Source organism: Centrocercus urophasianus, unplaced genomic scaffold, assembly GCF_019232065.1.
Source record: "Centrocercus urophasianus isolate 14NV4802_14NV808 unplaced genomic scaffold, USGS_Curo_1.0 seq_16, whole genome shotgun sequence".
Classification (NCBI taxonomy): Eukaryota; Metazoa; Chordata; class Aves; order Galliformes; family Phasianidae; genus Centrocercus; species Centrocercus urophasianus.
In genome coordinates this window covers 4492718-4510941 of record NW_024884711.1, presented here as the reverse complement: position 1 = coordinate 4510941, position 18224 = coordinate 4492718, and the positions used below count along the sequence as shown (strand labels likewise).

Below are 18224 nucleotides of genomic sequence, written 5' to 3'. Positions count from 1 at the left end.
ATTGGCCAACATACTGAAGGCTCATTCAATCCCCTTGTCTAGATCATCAATATAGATCCATCTGGTCACCAGCTGGATTTAACTCCATTCACCACCACTCTCTGGGCCCAGCCACTCAGGCAGTTTTTCACACAGCTATGAGTACATCTGTCCAAGCCATGGGCTGCCAGTTTCTCCAAGAGAATAGTGTGGGAAAGAGTCAAAGGCCTTACTAAAATCTAGTACAGTCTAGGATACCCACAGCTTTCCTTCATCCACTAGGTGGGTCACTTGGTCATAGAATGAGATGAGGTTGGTCAAGCAGGACCTGCATTTCACTAAATTATGATGGCTAGGCCTAATCACCTGCCTGTCCCTCACATGCTGTGTGCTCACTCTCAAAACGATCTGCTTCAAGACCCTTCCCAATACTGAGGTCAGGCTGGCAGGTTAGTAGTTCCCTGGATCCTCCTTCTACAAGGATGTCTCTCCAGTTATCTGGGACTAGTCTGACCAGGACTGCCAACAAACAGCAGAAAGCGGCTTAGGAAACACTTCTGCTAGCTCCCTTAGTACCCTCTGGTAGATCCCACCTGGCCCCATAAATCTGTGATAGTCTAGGTGGAGTAGTAGGTTGCTGTTTCCTTCTGAATTACTGGGTTTTATTCTGCTCCCCATCCTAGTCTTCCAGCTCAGAAGGCTGAGAACCCTGCAGATAAGTCATCTGACTGCTAAAGACAGAAGCAAAGAGGGCACTGAGTACCTCAGCCTTTTCCTCCTGCTTGATGGTAATGTTCTGTGCTGCATCCCATGAATGACAGAGAATCTCCTTGGTTCTTCTTTTTTAATGCAAAGATATTCTAAACAGCAGTTCTTTCCTACATGGAATTTCTATAGGTGTTTTCCTTTCCTAATAAATACGTTTCTTTGAACTTTTAAGTAACTGCTAATTCTTCCACGAAATTTCTCAATTTCTACAGTCCTGTAGATGTTTAGCTCCATCTAGTGGTTAATTGTTTGTCTCCTCCATGATAAAACCTACAACTTTCAGTTCTACCCGGATGTTTGTGACTGTACCCATTTCTAGTTCACATATCATAGTTCAGTAACTGAAAACAAGGACAATTACAGTTGGGTGACTAGATGTCTCTGCAAGTAGCATGCAGAGGGGAACAGAGAGGGGGTTCCTAGGCATAATACCTCATCTTCTGGGATGTCACACCACATAATCAAATTTCATTCTGCTATTTGGAAGGGTTAGATGTCAATATTTTCAGCTTTAACATAAGGTCAGGCTTCCTACAATATTCTCAAATTATCTCATATCCTCTCATATTCTGTTACTGCTTAAAATATTCAGGTCTAGAGGAGGGCAACAAAGATGATCAGAGGGTTGAAGCACCTCTCCAATAAGACAGGCTGAAGGAGCTAGCAGGCTAAGAGAGTTGGGTTTGTTCAGACCATAGAAGAGAAGTCTCTGGGGAGACCCGATTGTGGTCTTTCAGTACCTAAATGGGCCTACAGGAGAGTTGGAGAGGCACTCCCTCTGGTGGAGGTAGGTATGGGACAAGAGCTGTTATAAACTAATAGAGGATAGATTTACATTAGATGCTGGAAATAAATTCTTCACAAAGAGGATGGATGATGAGGCAGTGGAACAGGTTGCCCAGAGAAGCTGTGGATGTCCCAGCCCCAGAAGAGTTCAAGACCAGGTAGGATGGAATAACACCAACCAGTGAAAGACTTAAAAGGTAGCTCAAACATAGGGCGCCCTATAGCCACATTCTGCCAGAACAGCTGGCAATGCCGCTGCCTATCCCAGAATGATTTCATGCAACTAGTATCTCAGTCTCTTGCTAATACTTTCACTTATCCCCAGAACAGTAAGCAGGAAAAGAAAAAGACAGAAACACAACTGAATAATAATAATTTTATTCAAAATACACAAAATCGCAGCAGAGCTATTTGGAGTAATGTGGAAATTTATAGCTTCATATCAAATAATCAAGAGCTGTACAGCTTGATTATATCTGCAAGCACAGCCAAAAAACATCTTTATTTTTTTAAGAGAGGGGTAGAGAGAAATTAGTGTCAATTAGTGTCAAGATTCATGTATTTGATTCTTATAGAATATGCAGGGCTCTGAGGTACCTCTTGTCTGTAAGATATACATTTGAGACCTATTTTCACCATAGCAGAAAAAAAAAATCCATAAGTAAGTAATGTTGGGAGAAAAATACAAATAAATTCCAAACTGTTGTACAGTGGAAAGGAGGTTGTGATAAGCCTTTTCCCCCCTGAAATTAATGATCCACTAAAAACAGCGAAGGCTGCAGCAAGTCACATTTTCTCAAGGAAACACAGCTGTATCATATCTTTTGTACCTGAACATAAACAGTCCTGAAGACCCTAACACCAAGAGGCCAGTCCTTCCTGTATACCAGAAGTATGCTTTGAATAAAGCACAGGAATAAAAGATTCCAACAAGCAAAAAAATGGGGAAAATGGAAGAGGGAAGAACCCAAAAGTACCACCCCAAACACTTGTGTTAGAGTTCATGAGAGGAGGAAGAAGAAAGCAATGAAAAAAAGCAACAGGAAAAAAAACAGAAGGAAGAAACTGCTTGAAAAAACTGGAAAAGAAGTGAGGGCACTGAAAGTGTTTGGGGGTTAGCAGTAAGATGAAAATAAATCCAAGAACTAAGGAAGTATAACATACTTTGGGTCATAGGACATAGGAGCCACTGTTAGGACCTAGGCTAATCTTCAAACCAGATGTCAGATGATATAATTTTCAGGTCTGTTTGAGAGTACCTTTATTGCAGTAAAAAATATTCACATGGGCATTTCCTGCAACTCTGTCCTGAGATTCCTGAGCAAGTGTGTTATTTAATCCAGTCATTCATTTATGTGGGAAGACAGAATGCGCTTACTTGGTTTAATCAAAATGAAGAAACAAATTCACCACATTATCACAACACAGTGAAGTTTTATGAGGAGGAAAAAAAAAAAGAAAACTACAAGTGAAAAACAAAAAAATAACAAAAAAACACCCTACCTTCTTTTCCTTCCTTGCCACCTCTCCAGCTCTTCTTCACATACCAACCCTTGCTAATCAAACTAAGTGTACAAAGTAGCCCTGAAACTCACAGAGTAAACAAGACACAGATTTTCAGAGAGAAAAAGCAGAGTGCTCCCACTGAACAAACCACCCCAAACAACAGGCTCTGTGCTGCCAAAGCCAACATTGTTCAATGGCCCACAGCAAAAAAGGAGACAGTTTTAAAGACATGCTCCAAGCCCTGTAATGGTTTAAGAAAGAAATAAAACCACGCATGGTAATTGCAACCATCACTTGAAAAGACTGTGCATATTCACTTTTCTGCCACTCCTCTTTCCTTGCCATGAAAGAGAGAGGACATGGAGTGAAGGCTTGGTAGACACAACTGACTGCTGAGTTTGTTTTTGTTGTTTTTTCTGTTTGTTTGGTGTTTTTTGTTTGTATTTTAAGTACTGCTCTTATTTCACAGCTATCTCCCTAAATTTAAACACTCCTGGTGAAATAGCCATACATATTTCTACAGCCTCTCCCTAAATTTTCAAGACTTCAGGGCAACACAATCTAAACTGTAATTAAGACTTTGCTGTCACCTCTCACCTAGCCTGCCTCTCAGCACGAGATTATGATGTCCTTTGGCAGATGACAGGATTATCTGTTTCTTAGTTGCCAAAGTTCACAGTCCAACTATTTGTTTCAGGTCACATTTGCATCCTGGATTGTGAAGCAGTAAGCACTGCTGAATAGCAAAGAAGCAGACTATTAGCTGCTATCATCCCAGACCATGATAAGGTGATCACCATGTTCCACTTTTCATTTCAAGAGATTTCTCAGCTACAACTTAAAAAAACAAACTATTTAATTTAAAAAGTAACAACGGCAACATTCCCCCATCACTACTTCTTTTGGGTCTCCCAGGACTACAAATAATTTTGAAAATCAGCAGCTACTTACGTTTGAATTGCATCCAGCCCAGCCATCTTCATCTTCAAGAGGCGGTCTTTCCAGTAATACCGGGGCACCCGGGAATAGTGAATGCTGCCAGAGATGTAACGGAAAGGGCGCCCATCCTTGACAAAGCAGTTGCAGCCATAATCAATCCCAAAAGTCCTCTGCGGTATATTCTGCGTACAAACAAAAGGAAAGCTTTAAAAGTTATACAATGTAAACTTTTTCTGCTATGAGAGACATGAAGAACAGTCCACCACTACACAAAAAGATACCACGTGTATTCTCCACTTTCAGCAATTGAGTGCACAGTGCTATCTTTACACAGTAACACATTTTGCAGTGCAAGTGATGACTAATTCGATAGGGGAGGTTTACCAATTTGTGGAGTGCCAACACACTTCACTCACTGAGGTTTTGGAAAACACAACTGATTCCCAACTCAGTGTCACACTAGAAACAAAAGCCAATTGGGAGCTTTCGAGGAACAAATACCATGCTCTAAGTGCTCCATGGCACGGGTAGAAGCAGGACTGAAAGCTTATTTAGTAGTACATGTATATTGTGCTAGATCAGTCTAAAGAATTTACATATTGATATAAATCAATGAAGATTAGTCATTTTTAGAGACAGTCCTCCTTCCAATACTTTTCCAGCTAAGCACACCTAAAACATTTACTCCACGGCAAATTTAAAAGAAGGAGGAAAATTCAGCAGAAGAATCTGCACCTCTGACACAAAAGAAACATTCTTTAACTTCAAGATCACTAGGATTACCCCTTAAGAGCCTAAATTCATTAGTACTCAAACTGCTGGGAACAACAGCAGTACTTCTTTTGTTTCAAGTAACTTGCGAAAAACAAAAAGGACAGGAAGACAGATTTTTACTAATTAAGTGCATGGCCCTATGCCTTTAAGAACCTTTAATTTTTATTTTTATAAACCCTACCATCTTGCATCTCACACTTTCATCACATATCTTTGGCAGTTCTGTCTCCAGTACCATTTCTGACCTTTCAGTACAGGTCAGTAGGGATTTATGAAGTGAAAATTAAGGTTAATAGCTGTTAATCAGTTAGTTTCCTGTGCCTATCAGAAATATGTCAGAAGTCAAACCAACATAGCCCATATATCACTGGACAATACACTTCTATAAATAAAACACACCTTTTAATAGCATAAATTCAAACCTTTTATAGGGCACTGACTTGTTTTAATCTGGAACAGGTGAACCTTGGCCTACCTCACACAAAGAACGAAGTTTAACAATTAGCAAACTGACTGAATCATAGCATCACCCAGGTTGGAAAAGACCTTAAAAATCATCAAGTCCAACCACAACCTAACCATACTACCCAAACTCTAACAACCCTGCACTAAATCACGTCCCTGAGCACCACATCCAAATGGTTTTTAAACACATGCAAGGATGGTGACTCAACCACCTCCCTGCAGAGCCCATTTCAGTGCTTAACAACCCTTTCTGTAAAGAAGTGTTTCCTGATATCCAACCTAAACTTACCCTGGTGCAACTTGAGGCCATTTTCCCTCATCCTGTCACCAGTGAGAAGAGACCAGCCCTGCACTGCTGCAATTACCTTTCAGGTATTTGAAGAGAGCAATAAGGTCTCCCCTCAGCCTCCTTTTCTCCAGACTAAACAGCCCCAGTTCCTTCAGTCTCTCTTCATAGGCCATATTCTCCAAGCCCTTCACTAGCCTTGCTGCCCTTCTTTGGACCTGCTCCAACAGCTCAATGTCCTTTCTGTACTGAGGTGCCCAAAACTGAACGCAGTACATGAGGTGAGGCCTCACCAGTGCCGAGTCCAGGGGCAGGATTCCTTCCCTAGTCCTGCTCACCACACCACTCCAGGATGCCACTGGCCTTCTTGGCCACCCAGGCACACTGCTGGCTCATATTCTGCTGACTGTCCATCAGTGCACCAAGGTCCCTTTCTGTCAGGCAGCTTTCCAGTCACTCCTCCCCAAGCCTGTAGGGCTGCCTGGGATTGTTGTGACCAAAATGCATGACCTGACGCTTGGCCCGACTGAAACTCATATAGTTTACTTTGGCACATCGATCCAGTTTATCCAGGTCCCTCTTTAGGGCCTTTCAACCTCCTGGCAGATAAACACTTCCTCCCAGTTCGGTATCATCTGCAAACTTACAGAGGGTGCACTCAATGCCCTCATCGAGAACACTGATAAAGATACTGAACAGGAGTGGCCCCAGTACCGAGCCCGGGGGAACACCACACATGACTGGCTACTAATTGGATTTAACTCCATTGACCACAACTCTTTGGGCCCAGCCACCCAGCCAGCGTTTCACCCAGCAGAGCATATGCCCATCCAAACCCTGGGCAGTCAGCTTCTCCATGAAGATGTAGTGGGGGTCAGTGTCAAAGGCTTTACTGAAGTCCAGATAGAGGCTATTGACAGCCTTACCTTCATTCGCTAAGCTGGTCACCTTGTTATAGAATGTAATCAAACAGGATCTATCATTCGTAAACCCATGCTGATTGGTCTGATCCCTTGGTTGACCTTTCATTGATCCGTGATTGGATGAAGCCAAAGCGACGAAATCTGAGAGGCAACAGAGATGCCATCATACAACTCAAGGTGTCCCCCAAGTGCACAAGAGCCAACCACTACCACACTATCACTGTATGCCCAAATGTTAAGTAGGGACCAACAGACTACAAAGTTTTGAAGAACTTTCCCATGCAACCACTTTTTTCCTGTTACCTGGTGAACAATTTCACTGTAAATCTGTACTACAGAAAAAGTGAAGTGAAAGGAATAAGTGACGTGCAATAGGCAGGTGTAAGCACAAGGGTGCAAACATCAAGACTCCTGACCAATAGCTGGACAACACTGCCAACCAAGAGTATATTCTTTATGCAACTGGGCAGAATAAAGGAGTCAGTTTAATGTGTCACAGACCAAAAGGACAGGAGTACAAATAAAGGATAGGGTACAGAGTGAAAAACAAACAAAAGAAACCACCTACATTGCTAAAATCTGGAGGAAGAAATTACTGAGTAAACCTGCCTAACCCTAGACTGTCATTAAAAGGAGCAACTCAGTGTGATAACAGAACAAACATTAGAGGACTACAGACTCCAGGCAGGAGATAACTACAGTGTGTTGCAACTGTGATAAAGTCACAGTCCTCACAGTAAGCCTGAAATAAAGTTGTAGAAAGCATCTTACATGCACACTGCATTCTGTAAACAGCAAACAAATGAAAGTGCTTGTTTCACACACAACAACAGAAAACATACAGTCCTGGGCTGGCAGGGCAAGAAGAACTGGAAGACTGAAGGGAGTGTAAAGCATCGCCCATGATGACTGCATGTGATTTCCTAAATATATACAGTGTTTTTAGTTTCACCTTCCAAATAGAACTAGCTAAGTCCTGGAAGTAAAGAAGGGTGATTCCAGCAGCTGCTGCTCCCCTATGAGAGAGAATTCTAACCCCCTTACTCACACTATCCACAACAGGGGCCTTTGGCAAAGACACTTCAGTGCTGAGACACTGCACAATGAACCCACAGCTCCATTTTCAGGGCACAGACATCTCTGGCAGCAAAAGAGGGATTTCTTAAAACAGAGAAAAGAAAGTATTCATTATGAAAGTGGTCACTGATTCAGTTACCATTTAAAGCTGCAAATGTAACTGTAAACCACCTTCTTTACGAGTACATAATATGAAAATATTATAATAAATATATGTACATGGTATGATATGGTGGAGGCAGGGGGGAAGCTTCCCTGATATTTATTCTGATTTAACTCATTTATTGCCCACTGTAAACAGACTTCCCTTCATAATCATGCAGGACTTCTCTATTGTCTGCGCACGACTCTAGCTCTTCCTTACAGCTAGTGCAGGGCTCATGACAAAAACAAATGACCATTAATTTGTCTCACTTGGTCAATATTCATGGTTGTGGATATACAGAAGAATATTCGGAATATTCTTCTGATAATATTCTGATATACAGAATAATATTCCCTGTTTGTTCATAGCAGATGGGGCAGCAAAGCTTCCACTTTGGTAAGCAAACTGACTACCAACTATTTTGGATCTTCATACCAAACCATAGTACCAGCCAGACAAAAATTCAAGCCCTCAGAGGCAATGGTATAAGGCTGCATCTTATACATTCATGTGCAAAACAGAGGAACCAGAGCATTCGTCCTTGCTTAAATCAAGTACTTAGTTTTGCAACCTTAATGCTCTTCCCATGTTTTCTAATGTGTACTTCTGTCAACTTAGGAAAAAAAACCAAATCATAGTTCTGGCACATCAATCTATCAGCCATTTAACAGATCCTAGAATCTCTCATTCTTCAAATTGATAGAACAGTGGAGGTTTTTTCCCCTCCTTATTTGGAAAAGTCAGTAACGTGAAATATAAATCCTCAGCAAACCCCTCCACATGTGACTGTCTAGCATCTCTTATAATGACCATGCAAAACCAGAATAGCTCTTCCAGGGCTTTTTCTCCATCCAACAAGTGCATGTATCAAAACTGAAAACCACAAACCACTCCTGCTGCTCGCTTGCCATGAAAACCCAGCACAACACACTCCCCAAAAAACTAAACCTAACAACTCTACTCTTTCTCTACCATTATAGTGGTTCTTTTTTCTGCCTCTCATCCCCTTCAGCACATATACCTTCATAAAAGCAGGCAATGGGCAAGCTTAACAGTGACTTTACCTTTACCACTTTCATCTATGCCTCCTTTAGCAGTGAGGATGTCAGATTTTCCAAAACTAAGTCAGATTTACAGTCAGTTGTTTTTTGCTGGCAAAAATAGAATGAGCGTGTTAAAATTCTTCAGTGTGAACTGCTACAAGAAATACCAGTACAAAATACATGGGCATTAAAGGCATTTTTCTTGCTAAGTAAATAAAGTTTTATTAAATTCCAACATTTAAAGCATTTATTATACAACAATTTACATATTTCCAAATCCACTTTCCACGGATCATATACCGTAATTAATATTATTCTGGTTTTATTCCGGCAGTGATTAACTCTGCCCCCACCCAATGCCCCAAATGAACTGGCCTACTGTAGGATGAAATACATATTCATTTAGTTAAGTTCTACAAGTCAAATACATTCCACACACACAAAAATTACCACAGAATTTAAAAAATACAAAATAAGCAGCGAAAGTTTGAGTTTGGTTTGGTTTTTTCCATTTGAAATACTGAACACAGGTCTAAATCACACACACCGAAGTCAAATTGGAACATGCATACAGAAACCCTTGAAGGGCAATTAGGGATTTCTGTCTTTGAGAAATATTAGAAAGGGTTAATTCCTCATGCTACCGAAACTAAGACTGATCTAGGATACATCCCATATGTAATTAAAATAAAAAGACTAAAATAATGGGAGTGGGCTTTGAAGTGTTTTTTGGCACATTTTAAATGGTACTTATCATCAAGTAACCAAACTTTCAGAAGCAATTAAAGCAAACCAAACAAGAACTAAATTATACTGGCAGAACTCAATGCATTTCTGAAATGATAATATGACCATATCTGCTCCTGAGAGGATACATGGAGGAGTACACACACACACAAGTTACCTGTGCACCTTGGTGACAGCAGGATTGGTGCAGACAGGTTTCTGCATGCATTCGGGCAGAACGAAGAGAGAAATAAAAAGCAGGGAAAACAAAATAAAAATCAGACTAGCAGCAACTCATTGGGAGAGCACCTAAAGACAGACCTACAAAAGCCTCCTGTTAAGGCAACCAGCAATTAGTCTTCTTAGCCCAGTAAAACTTAAGTGAAAATCTGTACACCAGGACTGCTGGTCTAGAGCGAACATCCTACATTGCAGAATCCAGAGCAGAGCTTTTAAATGAAGGCATTTAGATAAACAGGCAGAGGGTTACAGGCTATCAAGATTCTCTCTACATAAGACCATTTTACACGATGCCACTGATGGGAAAGAATCCTGAAAGACAGAGCATGGGCAGGGGGAAGTATTAAATACATGTGAAAGCTTCTGAAAACTTAAACAGATACTGTTGCATTAAGAAAAAAAACTGCAAAGTTATAGGTGCTGGGAAACAGAATGATCTGGTCCAACAAGTAGAAGATCCTAGCAGGTTGGGCGAGTTCTGCTTTCAAACTAAAAGAAGACTGATTTCCCCAGCTTCTCCATTAAGCTTCCAGTGCACAATACATTTGCTAGTGTGCCCTTAACAGTGTTTCTCAACATTCTTGTGAGTAAAAATGCAAGACTTTCACAGGGAAGAAGGGGACACAAAAGTAGGTCAGTAGTTAGCTCAGTGTTGGAGGGCTCGAGGTGATGAATGAAGTGAGACTTCAAAATTTCACATACAGAACTTCTCATATTTACAAAGCCTACGACACTCATCAAATATACCTCAGACACACCTCCCACGAAATGAAAACAACTGCTGAAGGGTAAAGCAGAAGTGTGTCTGGCTCAGGACCACACAGGAACACAGGAAAACACTGAAAACCACAGTTCTGGTCCTGCCATCCTCAGCAATGAACACTTTTGACCCATGCCACATAGGTCTGCCCAAGAGAAAGCCAAATATCAGAGAGCAGAGTGAGTGACTCCCTGTGACTATAGCCAGAGATGCCAGTCTCTGCTGCTGTGGTGTTTCACAGAGCTGCACCAAAGAGGAAGGGGAGGAAAGGAGGTTGTGCAGAAGAAAACTGGTTCATCAGCCACCATGTACTCATATTCATTTGCATCCTACCTTTCTTGTACGAGCTATGAAAACAAGACTGTTTGTATTAAGATTTTCTGATCTCTCATACATCCCCCAGAGTGATTTTAGTTTGTGTTAAGCTCGTCTAGGAAAGATGGAGAGAAAATTCCTCGTTATCCTGTAGCAGTTGGTTATTCTGCTATGTGCCTGTCAGACAACCAGGCCACTGATATGCTAATATTATCAAAGAAATGAGCTGCAGAAGCCTTTAGTCTTCTTAAAGAAGACACCACTTGCTTGAAATATTAAAACCTTACAACGTTCAAGCTTTAACTCATTGAATCTTATCTGCATATTTTTCAAATAATATTCCCATACTCTCACAAAAGAAATTAAGTATAAAAAAACAAAATACCAAAAAAACCAAAAACACTGAACAAAGAGGAAAAATGAGACAGAATACCTCAGCTTTTGACTTTATGCTTTAGAACAGAAAGCAGTGAATGCTCAAATAGCAACAGAAATGATGCCAATTAAGATATTATTTTTCATTTGCTTTTATTACCGCTGCTTTCAGAAAGTAATTACTAAATGCCCAACTATTCTGGGGAAAATGCCTGCAGAAAGACAACTACTTTCATCTTAAATATCAGTGTCCCTCAACTTCTCAAGTGGAAGAAAGCCTGAATTTCAGAAAATAAAGTTGGCATCTCCCTGCACTGGTGAGCAGTACAGACTGGTAGACCCACGGCATGCTACAGACAAAGTGGGACAAAGACAATCAAATAAAAATGAAATTGTTCCTTTCCCATAACTTTTTTTAGCATAAGACTTCTGGAATTTAGATATTCAGAGGACACTCTGTGGCCCTTCTGCAAAATACGCGTGTCATTTCTCTGCAAGAGATCAGAATTTCACCAGTCTGAGATTGGGTAAGGCGACTGCGTAACGCGTAATCAACAGAGAATCAAGAAGCAGCTGTAGGACACACAATAAACATGCACAGAACATGCATCATCTCTGTGACCGTGTTATCTTTAAATGCAGAATGTCAATAATAGTGAACTCAAAGAAGGAATTTCTTGAGTATTTTTACACACCCTCTGATTTGTTTCATAGCTGAAGATACAGTGTTTTCTCCTCAGATTTAACAGAATCTGCTTAAGTCCATCCCACTACGTTCTTATTGCTTTCCTGAAAAAGCATTTTCTTTCAGAGCAAAAAAGCCAATGTACTGACTAAAAAGGATGGCAAAAATCCATAAAATGGGAAACTCCTCAAGGAGAACGTAGAATTATCTCTGTTATTTCAGCTCTGCTGCCCAATCTCATGGGTATTCCAAAGTACATCGTCCCTGGGCTGACGTAGACAAAGGTGTTCTGCCCAACTTTGTACAAACCAACAAAGAAAGGATTCAGAAAATAAGCTCCAGCATTTAGGGGGAACATCTGCCCTCCATGAGTATGACCAGAGAGAATTAAATTTATTTCTGGTCTCTCCTGAAGGGCCCACTTTGCAGCCATCGGCTGATGAGCTAGCAGCACTATTGCATGCTCACTGCTACAACCTCTGAGAGCTTTTTTTAAATCCATGCCATGCCCTGAGTAACGTAATACATCTGCCTCAATATCATCAACACCAGCCAGGCAGAACCAGTCATCAGTGCTCTCCGGTGAAACAATCTTCACGTTCTCATTATGGAGTGGCCGAATGTTAAAAGATTTTAACAGCTCAAACCAGTTGCTAACATCTGATGTGTAGTATTCATGGTTTCCTGTGACAAAGTACGTTCCCAGAGGAGAATGAAGCTCTCCAAGAGGCTCAACAGCAGGCCGTATGATCTCTGCCTCGGAGTCAGTCAGGTCCCCAACGATCACTGTGATATCTGGTTTCAAAGCCTTAACCATGCGCACGATCATGGCAAGCTTGGTCTTCCCAACCGTAGGTCCCAGATGGATATCCGAAAGCAAGACCACTTTTAAGTTGTTCATAGTTGAGGGCAGCTTGTGAACTGGAATCTCCACTCTATTCACAGTAGGAGGCTGGGAAGCATTTAGCAGCCCAATGACAGTCAGTACAGCAGTCAGCATGACTGCCAAAACCGGCTTTGCTGCTGTTCTGCTGCTCTTACCACTGCTGTTTGCCTTAATACCTCTCCCAACAAAGAACTTGTAAGCTTGTTCTACCGAGCCTAGAGCAAAGAGGAAGAAGATAAGAATAATATAGGCCCCCAGGCAAGTGTAGGCAGCTAAAGAAAAGAAATAGGGCTCTTCTGCAACAAGAAATAGCAACGTAAAGAAACTTGAGTGAGCCAAAGCTAGAAACATGAAGACTGCTATCTTCCATGGCATGAAAAAGAAGGAGCTGGCAGCTGAAGACCTGGAAAACGTGGTGACTGTGCTTTTCCAAACATGAAGAGATCCTATCAGCATCAGCGTGTTAGCAAACAGTGCCATCTGCAGCCTCAGAAGCCAATGCCGCGTCCTGAGCTCCAGTTGTTCTGCCAGATAACTCCGTGATAACATCATGGAGAAGAAAACCACTCCTGCAGCCACTGCAGCCTTTGCCTCAAGGGGCAGTTGCTTGAAGGAGATCATCTTTGTTTCCTGTCCGTTCTGTTCTGTAGGAGTCTCCAGCAGGCAATTATGTGGTTATGAAGGGATGCCTTGGGTCAATGCAGCCTGCAACCAGGAACCAGTATCAGCCGTTTTAAAATATTACACACATTCCCTTTTTCCCAGACTGCAATAAGGGACTGTAATTCTGCACATACTACCAGGATACTGGTTCATACAGAATCACTACCATCAGGAAGGAAATTTCCTCATGCTGGATAAATAATGATCTGAAAACACTCAATCCTGACATTCTGCTTCCAAGTTCTCTTCCTGCTTCCCTCAATGATTCTTCCCCTTTTCTTTTCTTTCCTTGAACATGTTCTCTCTCCACTATGACTTCCTTACAGCACTTGGCAATAGATCACAACACTGATGTAATGACCTCTGGAAACAATCATTAAATTATTGGCAAACAATCATTATAGTATTCTACAAGCATGACTAAGCTGTTTCTGCTACTAGTGTATGCTTTTTCTGTTCTTTTTCACAAGCAGTTGGCACCATCCCAAAAGGAGGTATTACAATATATCCTTCTTAGTGAACACAAAACTCTATAAACTTATACATCAGCAGTGGGATGCCCACAGAATGGCTACGAGATGCAGCTGTGATCCTAGAATAACGGAACACTATGGATGTGGAAACATCCTTGCCTCCACTCGTGAATAAGAGCTCCCTGTATCTCTCAAACTTGGTAGGGCCAGTGAAACTCACATTGTGTTTTGTTACTCACTTCCTGCTCACTCCTGTAACATGCAGAGTTCCTAAGACTTGACACCTATTTCAGCATACCCTGGCCTAACAGGATGCAATTAAATTGAAATGGGATTTAAACATCATGTACTGTGTTCCTTTGGAAGGAGGGTACTAAGATAATACAGTTCTGCTGCCTGACTGAAAACAGCTAAGCAACCATTCTGTACAAATTCTACTGGAATTCCCCACTTTAATCTGTATTTCATCCAGAGTATATAGCGTTTCTACTACTGCATAGTTCAAGTATTTCTATTTAAAATAAATACAGTTTTATTTTAACCACAGGTGATAGGTGTTTGGATGGTCTTTTGTACTATACAATACTGACCGAGTCTGAGATATCAAAAAAACCCGATTTAAAGCCACAAAGGAACACACACTGTTTCAAAACACTTCCTGTATTTTGGTCTCTATTTAACTAGAAAAAAAGAAAGCAATCACTATCACCAAAAATACCTCAGAACTAGGGCAGAAAAACAGTCTTGTAAGATTACACAGAGAGCTAGAGACCAGATGTCTACAAACCCATGATGCTTATCTGTAGCACATACCTCCCCTAACTGAAAGGGATGTTAGCATCTCTGTTTTGACAGGTCCCTGCTATGTTTTGAAGACTAAATCAAGCTTTACAAAGACCCCTTCTTTCATTGGTTGGTCACTGAAATACAGGTTAAGAAAGAAAAAGTGCTGCAGCTCTCAATTCCTCCAGGCCTCTCAGCTGTTACAACACTGTCCTTAAAAAAATACAATGCTGTTTTACACAAATGCCTCAACAGAAGGTAAAGCTAGGGAGATAAGAAATGCCCAACTGATTCAAGTCCACAGACCTCTTAGACTCCAGGCCATATTCAGCCTGGACAACAGCAATAAGAAAGGTCTGTAGGAATAATGTAACCGTGGCCACTGCCTGCGTGCTGTTCCTCTCCTACTTCTGCAGCAGACAGAACTGTTACATTAGGGATGTACCAAGGCACACCCTCTGCCTTGTCCTTTATATACATTATTTATGAACCTGATGTATACTGTCTAACCCTTCTCGTTGGAATCTGTTTGCTTCTACAACCTCCTGTAGCAACAGATTACTAAAATTCACTGTATATTTTTATAGCATTTTATCTGCTTTAAACTAATCTACTAATCTCAGACCATTAATTTGGTGTCAGCTCCCCCTCATCCATTACCTTCACAACCTCGTAACACGCAGTCATAAACCCACCCCTCTCAGTGACCATAATTACTGTCACTGAATTCCCTTGGATAAATATGCTGCTTTTCATATAGCTTTAGCCATCTGCACGTCACTCAATTAACAAAAATTAACATAAGAGCAACATTTTGCTTCAAGCTTAAGGAGCAAGTGACAAAGCCTATCTCTCACAGCGACTGTCTGGACGAAGAATTTGCCCGGGCCTTCGTTAGGCAGCTGTGCAACCCTCCAGAGAGACACGGAGGGAGCCAGTGCCACAACGGGGCAGGACGGAACACAGCTCCCTCACACAGCACGCACACGAACAGCCAGTTTTTCCATGTGATCAGCTAACACGGTGTCAGGCAGCAGCTCCGTTTCCGCTCCCCCCCCACTCCCCTCTCCAAAGCCACTTAATGTGTAATTCCTCATAAAATGGACCTAAAGGGCGGATGGGGTAGAACCAGCCCCAACCAGGTATGCGAGAGCCCGAGAGCTGCGAAGCAGAGGGGCTGGCGGGGCGGGAAGCGGCCGCCTCACTTCCTCACATACGCGGGTGCCGCCGAAACGAAAGGCGCTGCGGGAAGGAAGGAGCCGGCCTGGCCCGCACCCCCAGCTTAAAGCACTCATTGATAGCAACTCAAAGGTCGCTGTTATTAAATAAAAAGTAACGAAGGCCGTGCACCGTCCTCCTTCCTAGGGGCAGCGTCCTCCTTTCCTAGGGGCAGCCACCTGAGGGGCCATTCACCTCCCCTCTGAGCCCGGGCACCCCGAGCGGACACGCGAGCCACCCGCTGTGCCAGGAGGCGAAAGGACTCACCGCCGCACGGAGGAGCTCCGCCAGGCCGGCCAGCGGGAGCAGCAGCCGCAGCATGACGGCAGCGAGCGGGAAGCGAAGCACTCGGCGGCGTTCGGCCTCGGCGCACGGCGCCGTCAGCTGACTGAACCCGGTCCCCGCTTGCTCCGCCCCGCGGCTTGAAGGGGCCGGACCGGGAAGGGAAGGGGCGGCCGCGAGCCGCTGCGCCTGAGTAGGGAAAGTGCGGCAGAGGGGCGCGGGCCGGCCGGAGGTGGGGGGTATTCCCAGCTGAAAAGGTGCAAAGAGAAAAGAAAATGCAGAGCCTCCGTGCGCCTTTGGAGACAGCAGCGCCAAAGCAAAAATAGAAGCCTACGACACTCGGTATTCCCAGGCAGTCTCCCATCCAAGTACTAACCGAGCCCGACCCTGCTTAGCTTCCGAGATCAGACGAGATCGGGCGTTTCCAGGGTGGTATGGCCGTAGGCACTAGAGGAGCTTCTCCAGCTGGTTTTAAGGTGCACATCGCTACGTTTCAGTGACAGGCCTATCTCCGTTCTTCCTCTGCTCTGCGGCAGCCACCCTCCCATTGCCACGTTTGCCTCCATCTTGCTCTACCCACATCTTATAAACTTCACCTGCTTTGGACAGCACAAAGAACTCTTTAAGCAGCAGTATGATAAGTGTACCTAATTTCACTTCCCTCAGCTTTCCCTTCAACACAGCTGCCAAATCCCCCAAAAGATTGTCTCTTCTCTAAACCTATTCCTATGTTTCAGCCACCCCAAACCCTCTGCAGGTTTCATGAGCATGAGTGAGCACAACATACTGTCCAGCTGAGCAGGCATCTTCTTACCACAGAATATATAAAGGCTGAAAAAGACCTCTACCACCATCTACTCCAACCATCAGCCCATCATCACCATGACTGATAGCTGTATCCCTCCGTGCCACATCCACATGGTTCTTCTACATCTCCAGGGACGGTGACTCCACCACTTCCCTGGGCAGCCTGTCCCACCACCTCACCAACACTTCCAAGAAGAAAAGTTTCCTCATATCCAACCTCAACCTCCCCTGGCACAACCTGATGCCATTCCTTCCCCTCCTATCACTGCTACCTGGGAGAACAGGTTGACCCCTACTTCACCACAACCTGCTTCCAGGTGGTTGTAGAGATCAAACAGGTCCCCCCTGAGCCTTCTCATCTCCAGACTGAACAATCCCTGTTCCATCACCTGCTCCCTGAAAGACTTGTGCTCCAGACCCTTCATAACATTGTTGCCCTTCTGTGTACCTGCTCCAGGGCCTCAATGTTCTTCTTGCAGTGAGGGGCCCCAGACTGAACACTCACCAGGGCTGAGTACAGGGGACAATCACCTTCCTGGACCCACTGGTCACACTTTTGATATAAGCCAGGATGCCATTGGTCTTTCTGGCCTCCTGGTACACTGCTGGCTCATGTTCAGCTGGCTGCCAACTAACACCCCCAGATCCTTTCCTTCTGTGCAGCATCCAGCCGCTTTGCACCTACTCCATCTTCATGTCACTTTCCCCACGCTCACACCTCCTGGAACACCTGCAAGCACACACAAGCTCTATCGGGCCCAGGGATGTGCCCCAGTGCCTGAGGGCTTGAGGAAGACCCTGTTGCTCTAACTGGGCAAAAAGGCCACGCTGCCTACACCCACCTTCACCTGTCCCAGCCTGCATTCCTGCACAGAAGCACTAGCATTAGTGTACTGTGATGCTGCTGGCACCAAATGGAGATGGCCTTACATCTGTTAGCACCATGCAGCCAATTTCCATGTTGTGTATGGATGACAGGGAGACGATAGAGAGGAGAGGGACAAGAGGGAATGGCCTTAAGTTGCACCAGGGGAGGTTTGCATTGGATATGAGGAAAAAATAATTCTCTGAAAGAGCAGTGAGGCGCTGGGACAGGCTGCCTAAGGAAATGAATGGAGTCACTGTCCTTAAAGGTGTTCAAGAAACATGTGGATGTGGCACTCAAGGACACAGTGGTGGTGGTGGCCTGACGCTTGGACTCGAAGATCTTAGCAGTCATTTCCAATCTTCACGATTCTGAGAAAAATAGAAAAGTCCTCAGGCCTTCAGAACGCGCAGATTCCAAACAGCTTCCCATCCGTGCGCCAACCGGCCCCAGCC

The 18224-nt window shown here is 43.5% G+C and overlaps 2 protein-coding genes and 1 non-coding gene across 3 annotated transcripts in view; all 3 read right to left on the bottom strand.

Annotated features, from left to right (window-relative positions):
• GLB1 (galactosidase beta 1) overlaps positions 1-16179 on the bottom strand; it is a 43903-nt gene extending 27724 nt beyond the window's left edge. The window contains exons 1-2 of the mRNA XM_042816580.1: positions 16083-16179; positions 3991-4160 (exon numbers count right to left, since the gene is read on the bottom strand). Coding sequence (XP_042672514.1) covers positions 3991-4160; positions 16083-16136 — 224 coding nt within the window. The 5' untranslated portion in view covers positions 16137-16179. The remainder of the gene's footprint in view (positions 1-3990; positions 4161-16082) is intronic.
• On the bottom strand, positions 8888-16168 carry TMPPE (transmembrane protein with metallophosphoesterase domain). Its single transcript, XM_042816581.1, has 2 exons — positions 16083-16168; positions 8888-13383 (listed from the first exon to the last, which is right to left on the bottom strand). Exon 2 carries the CDS (start codon positions 13297-13299, stop codon positions 11980-11982), a length of 1320 nt encoding a protein of 439 aa, XP_042672515.1. The 5' UTR covers positions 13300-13383; positions 16083-16168; the 3' UTR covers positions 8888-11979.
• A 245-nt stretch (positions 16180-16424) lies between the features above and the next one.
• On the bottom strand, positions 16425-16543 carry LOC122159789. The gene has a single exon (XR_006168629.1). It is a non-coding gene; the product is annotated as a 5S ribosomal RNA (ribosomal RNA).
• Positions 16544-18224: the final 1681 nt, after the last annotated feature.

Excerpts from the sequence above, each read along its gene's own strand:
- TMPPE (XM_042816581.1), bottom strand. The coding sequence starts at position 13,299 with ATGATCTCCTTCAAGCAACTGCCCCTTGAGGCAAAGGCTGCAGTGGCT.